Source organism: Natrix helvetica (genome assembly GCF_964273705.1).
Source record: "Natrix helvetica genome assembly, chromosome: 8".
Lineage (NCBI taxonomy): Eukaryota > Metazoa > Chordata > Lepidosauria > Squamata > Natricidae > Natrix > Natrix helvetica.
Genome location: NC_138559.1, coordinates 1,319,697 through 1,338,287, shown reverse-complemented (window position 1 = coordinate 1,338,287; position 18,591 = coordinate 1,319,697). Strand labels below are relative to the sequence as shown.

Sequence of the window (18,591 nt, the reverse complement as noted above, 5' to 3'; positions counted from 1 at the left end):
GAACCCCTGGATGTGATACCTACAGGGGAAATAAGGCAACCTGTTAGCATTGGGGCAATCTGACAGGTCTGGGCCTCTCTACCTTCTTAAGATCCCTGAAATGGCATCTCTCATCCTGCCCTGGTCTACTGTCACCCCTTTCCCCCCAAAAAACCACCATTTACTAACAAGCCCTGTGTGTAGTACAGACACTGGTCTGCATTGTTATGCGAGAGATCTGGTTGTCTCCATGGGCCACCATTTATGAGCCAGCAAATGTGCTGCAGCTGCGAACGAAGCCAACACAATCCTGGGCTGAATCAACCGAGGGACAGAGTCGAGATTTATACAATGTTGGTGAGACCACACTCGGAATCCTGCATCCAGTTCTGGTCACAACATAAAAATGATGTTGAGACCCTAGGAAGTGTGCAAAGGAGCAGTGACCACAATAAAAGATCTGGAGGTTAAATTGTATGATGAATGATTGAGGGAGCTAGAATGCTTAGCCTATTGAAGAGAAGGATTAGGGAGACATAACTCTCTTCCGGTACTTTGAGGGGCAGTCACAAATAAGGGGATTGACTCTTACGCTCTCATCTGTTTCCTCTGTTTGGGTGGGGTCTGGGGTCTGTGGTAGACACCAGTGGTGGGTTGCTCTTACCGTCACTACCAGTATGCTGATCGCAGTCTGTTCGTGCGCCTGACGTGCACTCTGCACACATGCGCAATCCACCGCCCTGCGACAACCAACTGCTTGTTGGGGTTCACGCAGGCACTGCACATTCTGCACAGTGTGTTTCTGGCATAAATGCAGCTACAGAGCACATGCAGGTGCGCAGGCCAAACGAGCCACTGTACCAGTACGCTCTCAGCTGCTCCAGGCCACTACCAGTATGGCCGGACTGCCCCCCCCACCGGTATAGACCTATACAGCAATGTCATAATTCTCAGAATAAGGATTAAGCCTTTCTTCCCGGTCTTGTCAGTATTTGTGATAGACGTATCGTTGCCTAGGCTGCTCCTGGAGCTGTTTATAATCGCTATTTCCATCAGACAATTGCAAGCCTACTTTGCAAGGGGATGACTAAGGTGGGAATTCCCAGCCCCACCTAGAGACGCTGATGTTCTTAGATACGGTCAACAATAGGTGGCCAAAGGTTGTCAACTGTGCGTGTGAAATGCAGTGGAGCCAGGTGAGGCCTTGAAACGAGTCCCCAAGGCAGCTTCTTTCTAAACAGATCCATGCAGCAGCCAATGATTTATAAATACTTTTATTACTGTTAGTAAATCAAATGCAAAAGTGAGTAAACATCTCTTAAGAAATTTCTCAAAGATCAGAGGCACTAGATCAGAAAAGGCCGTAGCTGAAAGAAGCCTACGTGCCAATCAAAAGGAGTCAAGTCAATCAGAGGGGATGGCTCTCTCTCTCTCTCCTCTCCTCTCCCTCTCCCTCTCTCTCTCTCTGCCACCCAGGGGCTCCAACTGCAGAAGTCAGGACCTCCATCTGTCAGGACCTTCGGAACTGACATCTCCAGGAGCGGACACTCCCAAGAGAGAGAAATCCAAATGTAGAGAATCTGAACTGGCCACTCGTCTTCGTTTTTCTTTTCTTCGTTTTTCTTTTAAAAGTGTTTCAGAAACATCTTTACGTTGCCAGGTGAGTTCCAGCCATTCACATCTCCATCCGGGAGAATGAAAGGCACACAAAACCAGGAGATCTGAGGATGAGGCTTCCTGGAAGGGAAGGAATACCCAGAGTGGCCGCATAAGGTCGGGGTCCTCCCTGGGTAGCTTTCTGCCACCTCCAGAAATTCGGCCAAACTTGTTTGGAACTAGAAAAGGCTGGTGAGCTCCGTTCCAAGGGTCAGTGGAGGCACTTGCAGACTCAGAATTTTAGCATGTTGTGTGGGGTGGGAACCATCTAAGTTAGGGGTCTTCAAACTTGGCAACTTTAAGACTTGTGGATTTCAACTCCCAGAATTCTCCAGCCAGCAGAGCTCCCAGAATCCTGAAAGTTGAAGTCCACAAGTCTTCAAAGTTGCCAAGTTTGGGCAGCCCTGATCAAAGCAGAAACAGTCTCTGCTTCCTCTGGCTAAGTTCACGCGGGCAGTGGAGGGAGCCCGGCATGGCCCCGAGAGAAAGGGCGACCCCTGGGGTCTTTTGGTCCTGGTGGGGGAAAGAGGTTAGGGGACAGGCAGGCAGGGAGGCACCCCGGATCTCTTGATGGGGACCTCTGGCAAAGGGCCCTTTGATTCAGTTACGGATTTCAGCCATTCAGGGAGGGAATAATGGGGGCAAAATTTAAAAAAAAAACGTGGGAATGACGAGTGGGAAAAGTCCACGGGGGGCGGGGGTGGGAGAAACTTAAGACGGGATGACGCCGGTGGCAAGCAGGATGATGAGAATAAGGATGATGGCGGCAATCACGCAGATGATCACAATCATCTTGACATTCTTCCACCAGTACTTCCGGGCCACTTTTTGTGAGGTTGTCTTGAAGTGTTCTGACTGTGAAGAAAAAGATGCACAACGTCACTTACCAAAGGTGGAGAGAAGCTGCCTTCCCTGAACCTGGGGAGACCGAGTGGGGAGAGGAGGAGGCTTCCATTGCAAATATATTGGCAGGCGCCTACTCTGGCTGACCAAATTATTATTATCATTATTTTTATAATAGCAATTGTATTAAAATTACAACTGTCCCAGTAAAAAGGTACAAACTGGAAAAATATAAAACTAGAAGGTGCAGAGGAAAAAAAAGACAAAGCCTAACAAACAGAAGGCTTAGAAGCAGTGGTGAAATTCAAATTTGTTTACTACGGATTCTGTAGAGGTGGCTTGGTGGGCGTGGCAGGTGAAGGATACTGCAAAATCCCCAATCCCTCCCCGCTCTGGGGCCAGCCAGATGTGGCATTTGCCGGTTCTCCGAACTACTCAAAATTTCCACTACCAGTTCTCCAGAACCTGTCAGAACCTGCTGGATTTCACCCCTGCTTAGGAATGATATGATAGTTGTCTTGCAGTATTTGAGGGGCAGTCAGAAAGATGAGGGGGTCACCCTAAGGCCCCTGGGGGCAGGACAAAAAACATGGATGGAAGTTTATTAAGGAGAGATCCAACCTAGGAGAAATTTCCTGGCAGTGAGAACAATTAACCAGTGGAACATCTTGCCTCCAGAAGTTGTGGGGGCTCCAACACTGGAGGGTTTCTAAGAATAGATTGGACGACCATTTGTCTGAAGTGGTGTAGGGTTTCCTGCCTGAGCAGGGGGTTGGACTAGAAGACCTCCAAGGTCCCTTCCAGGCCCAGGATTCTACAAAAAGTCATGGATAAATATTTGAGCACCTACTTAGAATCATGCTGTTGAAAAGATCTGTTCCAATCCATTATGCAGTGCAGAGTCCCAATTAAAGCACCACAATGTCAATGGAAAAAAAACACAACCCTCCATTTCTCTAGGGAATTAGATCCACTGCCAAATATCCACTGTAAGAATATTTTTTTTCCTGATGAATCTATTGGCACTTTTTATGTCCTGAACTCTGGAAGGAGAGAGAACTTCAATATTCTCAATTGTTGAGAATCTCCTCCAATATCTTTGTTCTCTCTGAACTTTATATCATATTTACACGTATCCAGGCCTTAATTTCCATTAGCTTTTAGCAGGGATCCATATTCCTGTTCCGGTACAGTTTTTTCTCTCTCTGGGATGCTTTGGTGGGGCTGTGTGTTCAGAATCCCTTGCAGGAATTCTCCAGCACAAAATGAACCCATAACTAGCCATCTTTTTTCTGCTATGGCTTAGTTACACTCAGGAAATCCACATGAGACAATGTGCTTCATAGTTTCTCTTTAGCTCATTAACTAACTCTCATTTCTCCATAGAGGTAATCTGAGTGTCAGGTCTGCAGCCAACTTTTATTTTGGACCTTTGGCCTGCCACACTTTCTATTATTCTGCTATGCATTTTCTATGGTGGGAAAATGGGAGGGGGGATTGTAGGAGTTAGATGCTATGTAGCCATAACAACATTCTTCCTAGAAATCCAAGGTCATTATCTTTTGTCTCTGCACCTCTGCACCTGACCAGAACTGGATGGGTGGAACTGCCAGCATGGCAGTGGGAGGTTGGACCATGGGATGGACTGGTGGGTGTGGGGGAAAGATCTTGAACTTTCAACTGGGTGGGGAAAACCAGGAAGTTTTCAGATTTGGGTTTTCCCAGATGTGCCAACATGGCTCTCTTAATACATTGGAACTTCGAGCAATCCTTTGCCTTGGACTCTGATTTACTTTTGGATGCTATTTGGAACCCTGACCCTGAGCTGCAGGGAGAACCCACCCTTCTCCCTATAGGTTATTTCACCTTGCCGAATTTTATCACAAAGCCCATATGGCTTATGCCAAAGGCACTTTAGACCAGGGGTCTCCAACCTTGGCAACTTTAAGCCTGGAGGACCTCAACTCCCAGAAGTCAACTCCCAGAAGTCCTTGCTAGGAAGCAAAGCTGCTTCCTAGCAAAGCTGGCTGGGGAATTCTGTGAGTTGAAGTCCTCCAGGCTTAAAAGTTGCCAAGGTTGGAGACCCAAGGTTGGCTTTAGACCTCATCTCCTCATTTCAGAGAATACTAAATAGGCCCAAAGGCTGTTCTAGGCCCTCAGGGCTTTACCAGTTCCAGTCTGACCAGGGACCTCGGTCCTATCAGCATGGCTTCCCCTGGACCGCGTTCCTCCCCTCAAGCAGGATGGGGTAATGCAGTCCAAAAAGCACAAAAAACCCCGCTTGCTTTTAACTCCGTTTGAGCAACTTCCTCCCTCCCTCCTCTGGCTTGCCTTAACCTTGCCATCTCTAAGTGATACACAACCCTGGGTGAGTCAACAATTGTATAAAAAGCAGAATAGGCAAGGTTACGTTATATAACCAACATTTCGCCCTTTAAGGAAATGGCTTTAGTCCTCTTCTCAACCCTGGCTGCTGGATCTGTACTTGGGAAGAAGCTGTTCTGACCGAGGCTTCCCGAGAGCATGAAGCCAACTCCTGGTCCTAACAAAAAACCCTTTTATTAATTGACTGTGAATTCTGCTCGTTCACGTCCAGCAAAATCTTTCAAGGGAGGATTTAGAGTCACAGACCTTATCTGGCTTGGAGTGCTGACAGGCCGATATCTGCAAAACTTGGCAAGGAATCTCGGAGAGTCACGAACCAATTTAGCAAACTAATTGTTTCCTGCAAACTCCACTCCCCTTTCGCCCCTCTTTTCTTTCCTCTGGGAGGGGCCATTCACCATCCCCCTGTGGCCTTACTCCCAAGTCGATCCCTGTTCTTCAGCTGTTCTCTTCATCTGGCAGCTCTGCGCATCCGCACACTGGGAACAGGCTCCAGCTGTTCTTCTGCCCCACTGATTTCTGACTCAGAAGGCAGCTGATAACTGGCATACGGCCCTGGCACCCTCTCTGCTTCCGACACAGAGCCCTCGTCAGAGCCTTCCCCAGGCTCCAGGACTGGCCCCTGCTCCTCCCCAACCTGGGCCACAACATAAACTCAGGGGTTCTCCTTCACTCTTGTCCTGGACCTCGAACTGAAACTTGGGTGCCTGCTTAGTCCTACCCCACAACCCAGAGTATGAGAGCCCACCGTTGCTTCCAGGTCTTCTGTCTTGTTACGCAGATGGTCAAGGTTTTCACCCCTTGCTAGAATCCGCTCCACATTCTGAGTCATGATGTTCTTGACACCTTCAACTTCATTCTGGAGGTTCTTCACCCGCTCATTGGCCATCCCTGGGCCACTTCCAGTGCCTCCCTCCTGAAGAGAAAAAAGAACAAGGCTTTGGCAGGCAGAAGTGAGGGAAAGATGCTATCCACTCCCTTCCTTTCTCCTTCCCATGCTACCTCTGTATTGGGATGCCATGGCCAAGAGAGACTTTTATCAGAGTTTCGGGCAAAGTAGAAATGTATCATTGTCCAACCACATCCAAAAATCTTCCAATGACTAGTGCAGTTTCCAAAGACTTCTAAAAATCACCAGCACACAAAGTGGCCAAGAACTCTGGAACTCAAACCTTGGTTTTCCTTGTATGGTACAGGATGAGCATTTTTAAGAAGCAGTCAACCGTCACAAGTTCAGTGCCCACACTAGATCCAATATACCTTTGCCTGCTTCGAATACTGATCAGAAAGTATTTGTAAAACACCATTCTGTTCTACAGAGGAACGATTGAGTCTCTCATCTGCACCTCCATAACTGTCTGGTTTGGCTCTGCAACCCAACAAGACCGACACAAGAATTCAACGGATAATTAGAACTGCAGAAAAAACAATGGCTACCAACCTGCCTTCCATTGAGGACCTGCACGCTGCACGACTCAAAAAGAAGGCTGTGAAAATATCTACAGACCTTTTGCATCCCGGACATTAATTGTTTCAACTGCTACCCTCAAAACGACGCTGTAGGGCACTGCACACCAGAACAACTAGACACAAGGACAGTTTTTCCCCAAATGCCATCACTCTGCTTAACAACTAATTCCCACAACACTGTCAATTTACTAAGAATGTATTGCTATTATTCTTCTCTTCCTTCCTAGTATCCATCTCTCCCCACTTATGACTATAAGCATGTTGCTTGTATCTTTCAATTTATATTGTTTTAATTGGTTCTTAATATGATTTGATAGCTTATTATAGTAACCTTGACTATCGCTAAGTGCTGTATCTTATGATTCTTGATGAATGTGTTCTATTTTATTTTTCTTAACGTACACTGAGAGCATATGCACCAAAGACAAATTCCTTGTGTGTCCAATCACACTTGGCCAATAAATTATTCTATTCTATTCTATTCTATTCTATTCTACATTTAAATATTCTATTCTATTCACCCTTATTCTATTTTATTCTATTCTTCATTCCAATATTCTATTCTATTCTATTCTATTCTATTCTATTCTATTCCTGTTTTGTTCTACTCTATTCTATCTCCCCTTTTATTTGGCGTAATAAGCCAGACCGATACAAGCAGAGAGCTCATAGGACTAGACTGCTTGGCTACATCCTCAGGCCTCTGTAACCGAAACTCAGCTAGTACCGCTGGACCAAAGACCCATCAAACGGAAGGATCGGAAGAGGACCTGGAAGTCTTTTGCTCAGCGCAAGCATCCCTGACGTAGCAGCATCCCAAAGGAGAGCCATCCAGTCTCAAGGCGAATTATCCTATTTGAATGCTCTCATCATTAGGAATTTCTCCTGATGCCCAACATCATTTCCTTTATAAATTAAAGCCGTTGTTTCTCATCCTGCCTCTTGCAACAGTTCTCAGCTCCCACCTGCAGGATACTTCCTTAGATATTTGAGACCCTGATCCTTTTGCTTGCCTTTCTCCCCTTAGCTCCTTTTCCAGAGATGGCATTACAACATTTTATTAGAGATAATTCAGCCTGAATTATCTTTAGCAAAAATCCAATATTTAATAACCCAAATTATTTTATGTATACTCTATTGCCATTGCAGCATCAATTTCCATTACGCCCTTCATAATAACACGTATGAAAAAAACAAAGATTCAAGATTTGAGAATTACGGGCATTGTCAAAGAGGCAGAAAAATAGCCAGTGGAACAGCTGAATAAATAGTACAATTCTTAAACATATTGCAATAATACAGCTGAACCATTCCAAAATTTCCACACAGTTGTTTTCACAGTAATTCTCATAACTGGATCCTTAAAGCAAGATTAAAAAAAAAAAGCAGCTGAAATCAACCTTCAAACGTGCTCTTCCCATTGTCCAATTTCTAATAGATACGCTCTACTTATTTCCTGTGTTACAACTGGAGGCAGTTCTTATTTTATCACCACAAACAGCTTTTTTTATGCAATAGTTCTCATCTTTTTTCACAAAACCTTCAGCCTCCTGTCCAGAAAGAGACCAGAGCAAGCAAAGACTCACAGTTTCCTAAAAGCAAGTAGGCAGGGAAGCGAGGGGGAATGAAGGACTCCAGCACAGTTGAAACAAAAGGACTGATCCTATCAATCCCTGGCACTCAAATCCACGGAAAACCCTTGTCCTGCAGTCTCCATGTGAGGAGCAGCCATCTGGAGCACATATGGGTGATCTCCCTCCTCTCCTTATCCAGAGAGGTTCCAAGGAAGCAATCTACTCACTGGTTTCTTGGTCTACGCTGCAGACTTCAGCTTTGATTTGCAGTTTTGCCATCGCTAGATCTCCCCCCCCCCCAAAGTCCCAGAAATCATCCTCATTTTGCTGGCAGAGCCCCCTCCCATCACACACCAGAAAATGAGTACAACAAACATTCAAATTCCCATCAAGTTTTAGCAAAACAAAACAAGAAAAAACAAACAAAACAAAACTGACCCATAATATTTTGGATTGGTTTTACATACCAAGAAAACAGAAAAAACAAATGGGCTAAAATCCCTTATTTCTGCTCACAAATTAGAAATCAACTGATGGACCTAATTTGGGGTTCCATAGAGATACCTGAGCTTTTAAAATTGAATTGTAACTCTTGACGGTTGTGAAGTTTATGTGGGGTTGAATGGCACGTGCTGGAACCTCTATTCGAAATATCCAGATCTACTTAGGGCAGAGAGGGCTGCTTCCATTTTCCTTAACCAGGTCATGCAAGACACTCAATACATTCTGCATATCCAGACTTCTGACCTAGAGAGTTAATTTCGAATTCCTGTTTTGAATGTATCCCGGACTTGGTGAGGCCAGAGAGTTGTTATTAAATGTGGAACCCCTGGTAGCTGTTCAGAACCAGCCGTGCCACGTCTGAGAACAGAACCCGGAAGACAAAGAGGTTTTCTCCAGGTTGCAGCTGCAATGACACCAGCCTTCCGGTATGGAAAGTATGCCAGGCATCTCCCAGGACCAGCAGAATAAGTCCCTGCAGCCACGGGCAGGACAAGCAATACAGGCAGAACCAGAACAAGGCGCCCTCCCCCATCACAATGGGGCTGCCAGGGAGCCCTCCGTGGATGGAAGGGGCATAAGCTCAGCAGGCGAGGAGGGGAGCCAAATCCTCGGGAAGACAAAGCAGTTTTGCATTCCTCCCAGATTTAATGAACCGGCCGCTTCTACACGAAACAGATCCTGGGATCAATTCCACTAGGTAAACCAGACCAAGAGGTCAATTCATACGGTCATAGGATCACAGGGCTGGAAGGGACCTTGGAGGTCTTCTAGTCCAACCCCCTGCTTAAGGCAGGAGACCTTATGCCACCCCAGTCAAATGGTTGTCCAGTCTATTTGTGAAAACCTCCCGTGACGGAGCAGCCACAAACCTAGGAGGCAAGCTATCCCATTGCTTAGTTGCTCTTACATTCAGTATACTTTTTCCGTACTTCTAGATTGAACCTCTCTTTGACAAACGTCCACTTCTCTTTTCTCGCCCTCTGGTGCCCTCTAAGAATACGTCACAAGTCCTTCTTCTGTGTGACAAGCCCCCACCTATTGGAAGACTGCTATCATGTCACCCTGGCTGAGGCTTCTGTTCGACAAGAGGATTTTGACAGAGTTGAACACTGGGCCCCACCAACAAAATGCAACTCCGTGGTGAGAAAAGTGAGATTTTTCTCACTTAGGCAAGGAAAACCAGGTGGCACCTGGCTCGCCAGCAGCCACTGTGTGGGAGCTCTGAAGGTCCTAGTGTACAACCACTGAAATAGGAGCCAGCCATGTGCTACAGCTACCAAAAAAGCCAATGCAGCCTCAGGCTGCAGCAACAGAGGGATCGAGTCAAGATCGCAGGAAGTGCTAATATTGCTTTACAAGGCCTTGTAAGAAGACCTCACTTACATCCAGTTCTGGTCACACAATACAAAAAAGATGTTGAGGGCAGAGAAGCTTCTTGGATCAGAAGCGAAAAGTCTTCAAAGAAAAACCAGAAAGTCCAGTTGCCTCCTGAAAAAAAAAGTACCTTTGGGACTTCCAAGTTCTAGGATTTTAAAATCCTCTCATCCACCTCATTCTACTCCAGCGCTTGGGGGGTGGGGGTGGGGGAAGCCAGGTCTTCCTCAGTCCTTTTGGGAAGGTTAGGATAGTGGCCTGAAGAACCTCAAGGAGAAAGGGGCTCCATGGAGAAGAGGCTGCCACAGAATAGGAACCCTTCTCAGCTCCCAGAAAGTGGCAAGGCTGAAGGGCCGGGACCAGGAATGGGCACCCCCTGCCTGGCTTAGTGGGTGGGCAGATGTCCTTAGAGAAAGGTGGTCCCACAGAGAACCTGGCCCTAAAGCAGTCATGGCATGCGTGGCCCTCAGAGCTCTTTCTGTGGACACGTCGCCAGCTGCTCTTCGGGTTTCTGGCACACACAAATGCACACCGGCCAGCTGGTCTTTGTGTGCACCGGAGCACAGGAAAATGGCCCCCAAAACAGGCCAAAACAGGCTGTTTGGGGGCATTTTCAGGCCGTTTTTCAGGCTGTTTTCAGGCCATTTTCAGGGCCGTTTTGTCCTGAAAAACAGCTCAAAAAGGGCCTGAAAACAGCCCCAAAACCAGCCAAAAACAACCAAAACACCAGGCATGTGTGCGCTGGCCAGCTGGTCTCCGGGGTCTTCTGGTGCAAGTGTGCTACAGTTTGGGCACTTGGTGCCCAGAAGGTTCACCCTCACTGCCCTAAAGTGCTTCAAAGGGAATAACCAGCATCTTGAATTGCACCTGGGAAGACATGGGGGGGGGTGCAATGGAGCTCACACAACAGAGATGCTACATGGGCAAAGCGAGGGGTACCCATCACTGCCTGAGCCTCACCAGTCTAGACCAGCCGTGGCTTCCGGGTGGTTTTTCCAGGGCAATTTCATGCAGAGAGCATTGCGGTAATCCAAACAGGAAGTGCCCGAGGCACAAGTGACCGTGAGCAAGGCCACTTGGTCCAGGAAAAGGTGCAACTGGTGCCCCAGATGAATCTGTGCAAAGCCCCCTCCCCCCCCAAAATGGCTCTGGGGAATCATCCATTCTTGCTCTTCTTAAATCGCTCAGTAACTCTCTGTGGCCGTGATTTCTCTCTCCTTTTTGCCTATGTTCTCCTCCTTTCATCGAGGATGACTTCAACCCGTGTTAATAAGGCGGGAGAGATTTAGGCCTCTGTCTGAGGTCAGGTTCCTCTCCCCACTCCTAATTAACATTTACACGGAGGAGCAGGTGAGGTCATCTGATGGGACGAGGTGAGGAATGATCCGTACAGGGAAACTTCAGGCTTACAACCACAATTGGGAGTGGAATTTCGGTCACTGGGATCCTAAGTCAAGGCACCAAGGACTGGCCCAATTTTGGCAGCCACTCAGTGACTCATGAGGTCATAAATCTGAATCCATTCTTCTGGATGAGTAATTTTTTTTTAAACTGGCAAAAAAAAAAAAAAGCCAAAATGGGCAAAAAAAAATGTTGCACGTCATTGTCAAGTAACTGCAGGACGCTGCCATCCTGCTGCCATCCGGGCATACGTGTATGTTACAATGGCCTTATGGGCCACAACTCCCTCTTTCTCAGGCAATTGTCTGTTGAGGACTAAAGGGAACAGTTTCCCTTGTCCAGCCGTGCCTGCCCACCTCTGTTTCTTAGCTGAGGGAGCCAGAGCTGTCCGAAGACGTTTCTGTGGCCATGTGGCCAGCATGACTCCACCCCAAGAAGCACGGAAGTGGTATCTATAGACCTATTTGCATGCTTTCGGACTGCCAGGTGGGCAGCAGCTGGGTACCCTCAGCAGGCACCTCCACTTGTTGGTGCCTGGACTTCTGCATTTGCAGCAGGAGCTACCAAGAAGCTCCAATTGAAGCAAGCACTGGTCTTCCCATCACACACACACACACTCTCTGTCTCTGTCTCTGTCTCTCTCTAGAAGGCAGCCTTTATCAAGACAGTCCATGCACTTTGGGAGTCAAGATAAAAGTTCCAGCCATGTCATCAAGGATGGACCGTCTGAAGTCCAAAGCGGAGTTGTAGCCTTCGGAACACTTCCACAATTTGCCCTCCGTTAAATGTAGTTTTTATTTCCTCCCCCTCTGAAGAAGCAGCCACGTTAAACACATTTCATCAACACAGCCAAACGCAAAGCAGTAACGTTTGCCTTGGCCTCGGAGGCACCTCCTATTTTGAAGACGGGATCCCCAGGGGAACTCTCGAGGCCTGATGAGGCCAAGGAAGTCCTGCAACCCTGATGCAGGCAAAATCCTTTGGCGCTTTTGTGACTTTTCTACAGTTAGTCCTCGACTTATGACGACAATTGATCCCAAAATTTCTGTTGCTAAGTGAGACATTTCTTGAATGAATTTTGCCGTATTTTATCATCTATCTTGTCAGAGTTGTTAACTGAATATGGCTTCCCCACTGACTCTGCTTGTCAGAAGGCCAAGCAAGGTGCTGCGACCGTCATAAATATGAGACATTTGCCAAGAATGTTGATTACATGGGGATGCTGCAATGGTCATAAGCCACTTTTTCAGTGCCATTGTAACTTCAAAAGGTCACTAAGTGAACTGTTGTAAGTCTGTATTTGTATATCACAGACCACTGCTCTGATTTTAATCATAAGAAACAGATTTCTGGGATTATTTCAAAACGAAGGGGAAAAAGGTCAATTCAGGTAAAGGAGAAACAGAATCTAGTTGGAAATCCTGAAAACAATTTTGTTCCCCAAGGGCGAAATAGGGACCTCCTGGCCCCACCTTGGAAGCCCTTTCCTCCCTTCCACTCTGCTCTGCCGCCTTGTCTTCCCCCCCCCCTCAGGAAAGCCCAGAGCTTCAGCCTTAGGAAGGCCACACCTGGAACCCTGCATCCAATTTTGGTCACCAGACTATCAAAAAGAGGTTGAGACTCTAGAAAGAGTGCAGAGAAGAGCAACCAGGATGATGAGGGGACTGGAGACTAAAACAGATGATGAACGGTTGCAGGAACTGGGCATGGCTAGTCTAGTGAAGAGAAGGGCCAGGGGAGACAGGAGAGCAGCCTTCCAATACTTGAGGGGCTTCACTAGAGAGGAGGGGGTTGACTAGAGAAGGAACAATGGATGGAAACTGATCAAGGAAAGATTCAACCTGGAAATAAGGAGGAATGTTCTGACAGTGAGAACAATCAACCCATGGAATAGAAGTTGCCTTCAGAAGTTGTGGGAGCTTCATCACTGGAAGCTTTCAATAAGAGACCGGGCTTCCATCTGTCAGAAATGGTGTAGGATCCCCTACTCGGACAGGGGGTTGGACTAGATGACCTCCAAGGTCCCTTACAACCCGGTTCTTCTGAGGAGCCTATAGCTCACCTGCCCCCTGCTGGCTTTGGGTCCAAGCAGAAACCTTTGCGCACCACAACTGAAAAGAAATTCCTCCTTTGGGACAAGAAGGGAGCAGCTGGTCTCATCTGAGCCAGGCCTTGGCCGAACATGGGATGACGACAAGAAGGGGGGTGGGAGGGCCCACCAGTCGGACCGACGATAGTTAACCTATGGGTTTAACTGGGGTTGCAGGATATGCTAAGCCACAATGAAAGCAGTGGAAACCCAGATTGCCTAGGGCAGGGGTCTCCAAACTTGGCAACTTTAAGACTTGTGGACTTCATCTCCCAGAATTCCCAGCCAGCATAACTTACTCTCTTGTAATCCCTTCCTCTGCAACCTCTCCACTTAGATCAGAGGTCTCCAAACTTGGTTACTGGAAGACTTGTGGACTTCAACTCCCAGAATTCCCCAGACAGCTGGGGATTTAAAGTCTACAAGTCTCCCAGGGGCCACGTTCGGAGCGCTGGGGCCCGGGGGCCAGGAGTCTGAATTCCAGCTGATTTACTAAATAACCGGGAAGTCTTCCGCTTGGGAGAAACGGGGAAGCCCCGCAGGAGCCGGGCGGAAAGCGGCCCAGGGCTCAAGCAGGAAGGGAGCCAAGAGGTGGAAAGGGGCGCGGGTGGGCCTGGGGGCTCGCAGGGGCGGCGGGAGGGGCGCCGTTTGCCTACAAAAGCGAGCGGAGAGCCAAGACGGAGCTTCTCCCCGGGAGCCCCGAAGCGCTCGGCCCTCCCGCTCCTCCCCCTGGGCCTCTCTCTCCGGGCCTCTCCCCGGACCTCCCTGGCCGGCTCAAGGCGGCCTTCCGGGCGCCCCGCCGACCTCGCCTCCGCCCCGCCGGAGCGCCAGGCTGGAAAGGCGGCCTGTTCGACGGGAGCCCCGCAGCCCCGCCCGGGCGGCATCGGGCGCAATGGCGGCGCTGTCCAACCCAGCCCCCCCCCCGCTTGGGTCCCCGGGGCAGGTGCGGGCGGCGGCGGCGGCGGTCTCTGCGCGGGCGGCGCCTCCCTTCCAGCCCCCTCGAGAGCGGCTTACCATGGTGGTGGCGTCCCGCTCGAGCCCCGGCCTCTTCCCGATCCCTGGCGCTCCTCCCGCGCCTCCTCCTTCCTCCTCCGCCCGCGCCGCCGCCTCCTCGCAGGTAGCCCTGGGCGGACCCAAGCGCCCGGCCCGCCCTCTCCGGCCCACCCAGGGCCCGTCCTTCCGGGGCTGCGCGGGGCCCGAGGCCAGAGCCGGCGGCCCCTCTCGGCCAGGCAAAGCCCCCCCCCGTGGCCTTTCGAGCCCCGGAAGGATCCCGCTTCGGGCCTCCCGGGGAAGGAAGGGGGCGCGCATTGGCTCTCCTTGCCTTCGTTTCATTTTGAAGGCTGAAGCGCCTCCTAAGCTGACTTGGCCCGTTTTGCGAACTAAAGGTGGTGGCCGTAGTGACGAAGCCCCGGAGTGAAGGCCGCCTTAGGTTGTGTCTTAGGCCAAACCTCCTAAGGCTCAAAGCCAAAGGGAGGGAAACAAGTAGCCTTTGGGCTCTTCCGAGAGCTGCTTTGGCAGGGCCACCCCACCAGCCTCCTCCCTCCAGGCCTTGGCTATCCGAATAGGGTTTAAGCATAGAGGCTGAGTGACATCCTCTTGCTTTAGCTCCTCCAAAAGAAGTTGACTCTTTCTCTACGCCTGCCCATTCCCTCTTCCAGTCCCCCTGTAATAAAGGGACGGTCAAATGGTTGGCACCGCCTGTTGTCCAATAGTATCTTCCCAGAGGGGGTTCCCTTTGAAATGGGTAACGTGTGGGTTCAATAGATCGGGGGGCTTCATATGTTAGACCTTGGGCACGGAAGGTCCTTCAACCTTGAGGAATAAATTTCCTGGAGCATTTCTGAATGGCGTCTATACAGTTGTAGTAAAATGCAGGTGCCTGGTTCCATGTGTAGCACACTTTCATCCAACACCACAGAAAACCCGGGGCCTTTTCAACGTGTTCATTCTTTGGAATGTCACAACTTGGGGTAGGACGGCAGCTGCAATCTCACATAGAACAAGTTGGCTTTGGGGGCTTGGTATTGGCTACCGACTTTAAGCATTGGAGTGCTACATTCTCATGAAAATAAGGTTTTAGTTTGTCCTCCATCAGCCACAAAAGGACACAACTGAAGCGAGGGATTGTCTGCAATAGCAGAGTCCCTGCTTATCCTGCAGCAATCTGGTTTCAGGCCCAGCAAAAATTATGTAGCCCAAATTCTCAACACATAAAGGACAGCTTCAAATTGGGAAAAAAAAAGATGACAGGAGTGGCATTCATAAATCTCCCCGTGGCTTACAATACAGCCAACCATACAGCTCTGTTGAGGAAACTTCTTCGTCTTACAAAGGATTTTAAGTTCACAAACATTTTAGGATGCCTACTAGAAAATCATAGATTTAATATCAACTTTCAAGGACAACATATTGAATGCAAAGAAAGGGACTTCCAGAGGGCAGCAGGCTGGCTCCTGTGCTGTTTAACAGAGACACCAATGACCAACAAACGTTAGTTATCATTAGTGTGAGCTGGATTGTTAGACCAGTCATAAGTCTCCCTCGTTCAGGGTCATTATAATTTTGAACAATTGCTGAACATGCAGCCATTAAACAACGTTTTGGGCCTTAAGCCTCAGGAGTAATAACTGCCCAAAACCTTTTCCCACCTCAAAATATTGCTATTTTTAAAAAAAAGTGCAAAGAAGAGCAACTAGGATGATTAAATGCCTGGAGACAAAAGAATGCTTGCAGGAATTGGGTTTGACCAGTTTAGAGAAAAGAAGGGGTGACATGATAGGAGTATTCCAGTATTTTTGGGACTGCCATAAAGAAGAGGGGACCAACCTATTGTCCAAAGTACCTGAGAGAAGAACAAGAAACAATGTGGATGGAAACTAATCTAGAAGAGAAGCAACCTGGAATTGAGGAGAAATTTCCTAACAGTAAGGTGACCAACTTTTTTACAATGAAAAGGAGGACAAATAATTTGGAAAAAATATATCATAAATAAAAGAAATATTCATTGCAACAATAATACACTAAAATATGATATATGCATAATAAAAACATTTGCAACATTTTATATTGTAATTATGCTTACATGCCTATTAATTATTATTTAAATGAGTACTTTTCCATTGAATTAATATTTTTTGTCAATGTATCATCTTCTAACAATATATTGGAAATATCTGAACAAGAAATATCCTTCATATTGAATTTTACGGCAGTGCTGCAGCTAGAGTATCAACATTCAATCTCGATTTCTCACTTGTCAAAAAATCATTGGCAATTGAAAAAAACTCTTTCAACTGCTGCATTAGTTCCAGGGCAGCACAATGTAAATTGAACAAGTATAAATACATGTTCACATGGAATATGTTCATTTTTGAAATGGCTGAAAATATCCACCCATCTTTTATCAATTTCAACATGTTGATTTTCCCATTGTATTAATTTTTCAGAATTTGAATATACATTCAGTCTTCTAATTTCTTCAGAGAAAATTGTTGTTTATTTTAATGTCTAGCATTTCTTTAGATAAAAATTCAACACAAGATTCAATATCTGTTCAATATACTTGCGATGAAGTAAAAAAAAACACCATTAAAAACTGTTTAATAAAACGTGAATTGTACTTACCTCTGTATAATTGAATATTCACTGAGAAAGAAATAATTACCGTGAGTCATTCAATTGCCGACCTGCCGTGAGTCTACTGCGTGCGTATGTGCCGTGTTGTGTTTTGGTAAGAAGTAAACAAAGCCACTTGCACGCGCCTCTCTCTCTCAAGGTCTCCCGTGCTGAGCGCATGCGTCTCATAATCGCGTCTTATACTGCACTATACCGAGTCTTGACAAATTGTCATGTCAAATACAAATATGTCACATAACGTGCAACAGATTAGTCTTCAAATATCGAAAAGGGGGGCTTGTAGGAGGACACTTTTCAAGGGAGGACAGAACTTACAAAAGAAGGACTGTCCTCCCTAAAGGAGGACGGTTGGTCACCTTACTAACAGTGGGAACAGTTAATCAGTGGAACAGCTTGCCACCAGACGTTGTGTGTGCTTTATCACTGGGGGTTTTTAAGAAAAGACTGGACAACCACTTGTCTGAAATGGTTGAGCAGAGGGTTGGACTAGAAAACCTCTAAGGCAGGGGTGGTGAACACGCGGCTCGCGAGCCGCATGCGGCTCGCGGCCAAAATAAATGAGGCTCTTTGCCTCTTACCATTATTTAGTATGCTGTGGCTCGGATCGCGCGCTAAACCCGGAAGTACAGTCGATGCGACGACGCTTGCCTGCTGGAGCGTCGTCGCGTCGACCGTACTTCCGGGTTTAGCGCGCGATCTGAGCCACAGCATACTAAATAATGGTAAGAGGCAAAGAGCCTCATTTATTTTGGCCGCGAGCCGCGTGTTAAGTTAAGATGAAGTCTTAAGTTAAGATGAAGTGGAAGATGGGTAATAATTAGGGGAATGGAGACTTTGGGTTGTGGAGTCCACTTTTTTAAAAAAATACAAAAAAACCAGCCCTTAGAACTTGAACTTTGCTAATCAGAATAAAATGCTAAGTAGTCAGAGGAAGGTTGTAGCAGTACTGTCAGTCACCTATTGCACCTCATCATGAATCAAGTATTCTATATTTTAAAAAATACAAACTTATATCTTAGTTACTAGAGATCAAAGTGTCCAAGGAAATAGATTAATTCAAATGCAATGAATTAATCATTATACTGAAGTTAAAAGACAAGCAATTATCAGAATGGTGGCTATGGCAGAGATCTTTCTAAATTTTTAACATTTCATTTAACTTAAAATACTGGAAGTTGGAAAAGATTGGTGATCTGCCAATCATTTGTAGATATACCAAACCCATAGAATCACAGGGTTGGAAGGGACCACAGAGGTGATTGTTCAATTTTATCTTTAAATAAGATTAAGACAATTTGCTTTGTAATCTAGTCTAAGATTAAGAAATGCTGCTCCTCTATATCTTTCTTTTGAGTCTTGTATGATTTTGAATCTTGCTCCCCCACCCCACCACCCAGCTTCCAGTTGGTGCCATTTGGAATAAAACATTTATCTTAGATAATATCTAAGTTTCAAGGAATTGTTCATTTCATTCAATAATTTGTTATAATTGTTTTCAAATGTATTATTATTATATCCTATTAAATAAGAGTTCTAGATATTTCACTATATTTTTCTCATATCCCAATCCCCCTTTTCATGTTTTTTTTTCCATTGGAAATTGAATGCCTTATTATCTTACTTTTCATTTAATTTTTTATCTCTAAAAGGTAGCCAAAAATCTTTGGATTCTGCCATTAG

General features: G+C 46.9%; 1 protein-coding gene across 1 annotated transcript; it reads right to left on the bottom strand.

The window, feature by feature from the left end:
* Window positions 1–1,236: 1,236 nt before the first annotated feature.
* Window positions 1,237–14,598, bottom strand: VAMP8 (vesicle associated membrane protein 8). Its single transcript, XM_081960669.1, has 3 exons — window positions 14,290–14,598; window positions 5,612–5,779; window positions 1,237–2,490 (listed from the first exon to the last, which is right to left on the bottom strand). Exons 1-3 carry the CDS (start codon window positions 14,581–14,583, stop codon window positions 2,347–2,349), a joined length of 606 nt encoding a protein of 201 aa, XP_081816795.1. The 5' UTR covers window positions 14,584–14,598; the 3' UTR covers window positions 1,237–2,346.
* Between the last annotated feature and the right edge of the window lie 3,993 nt (window positions 14,599–18,591).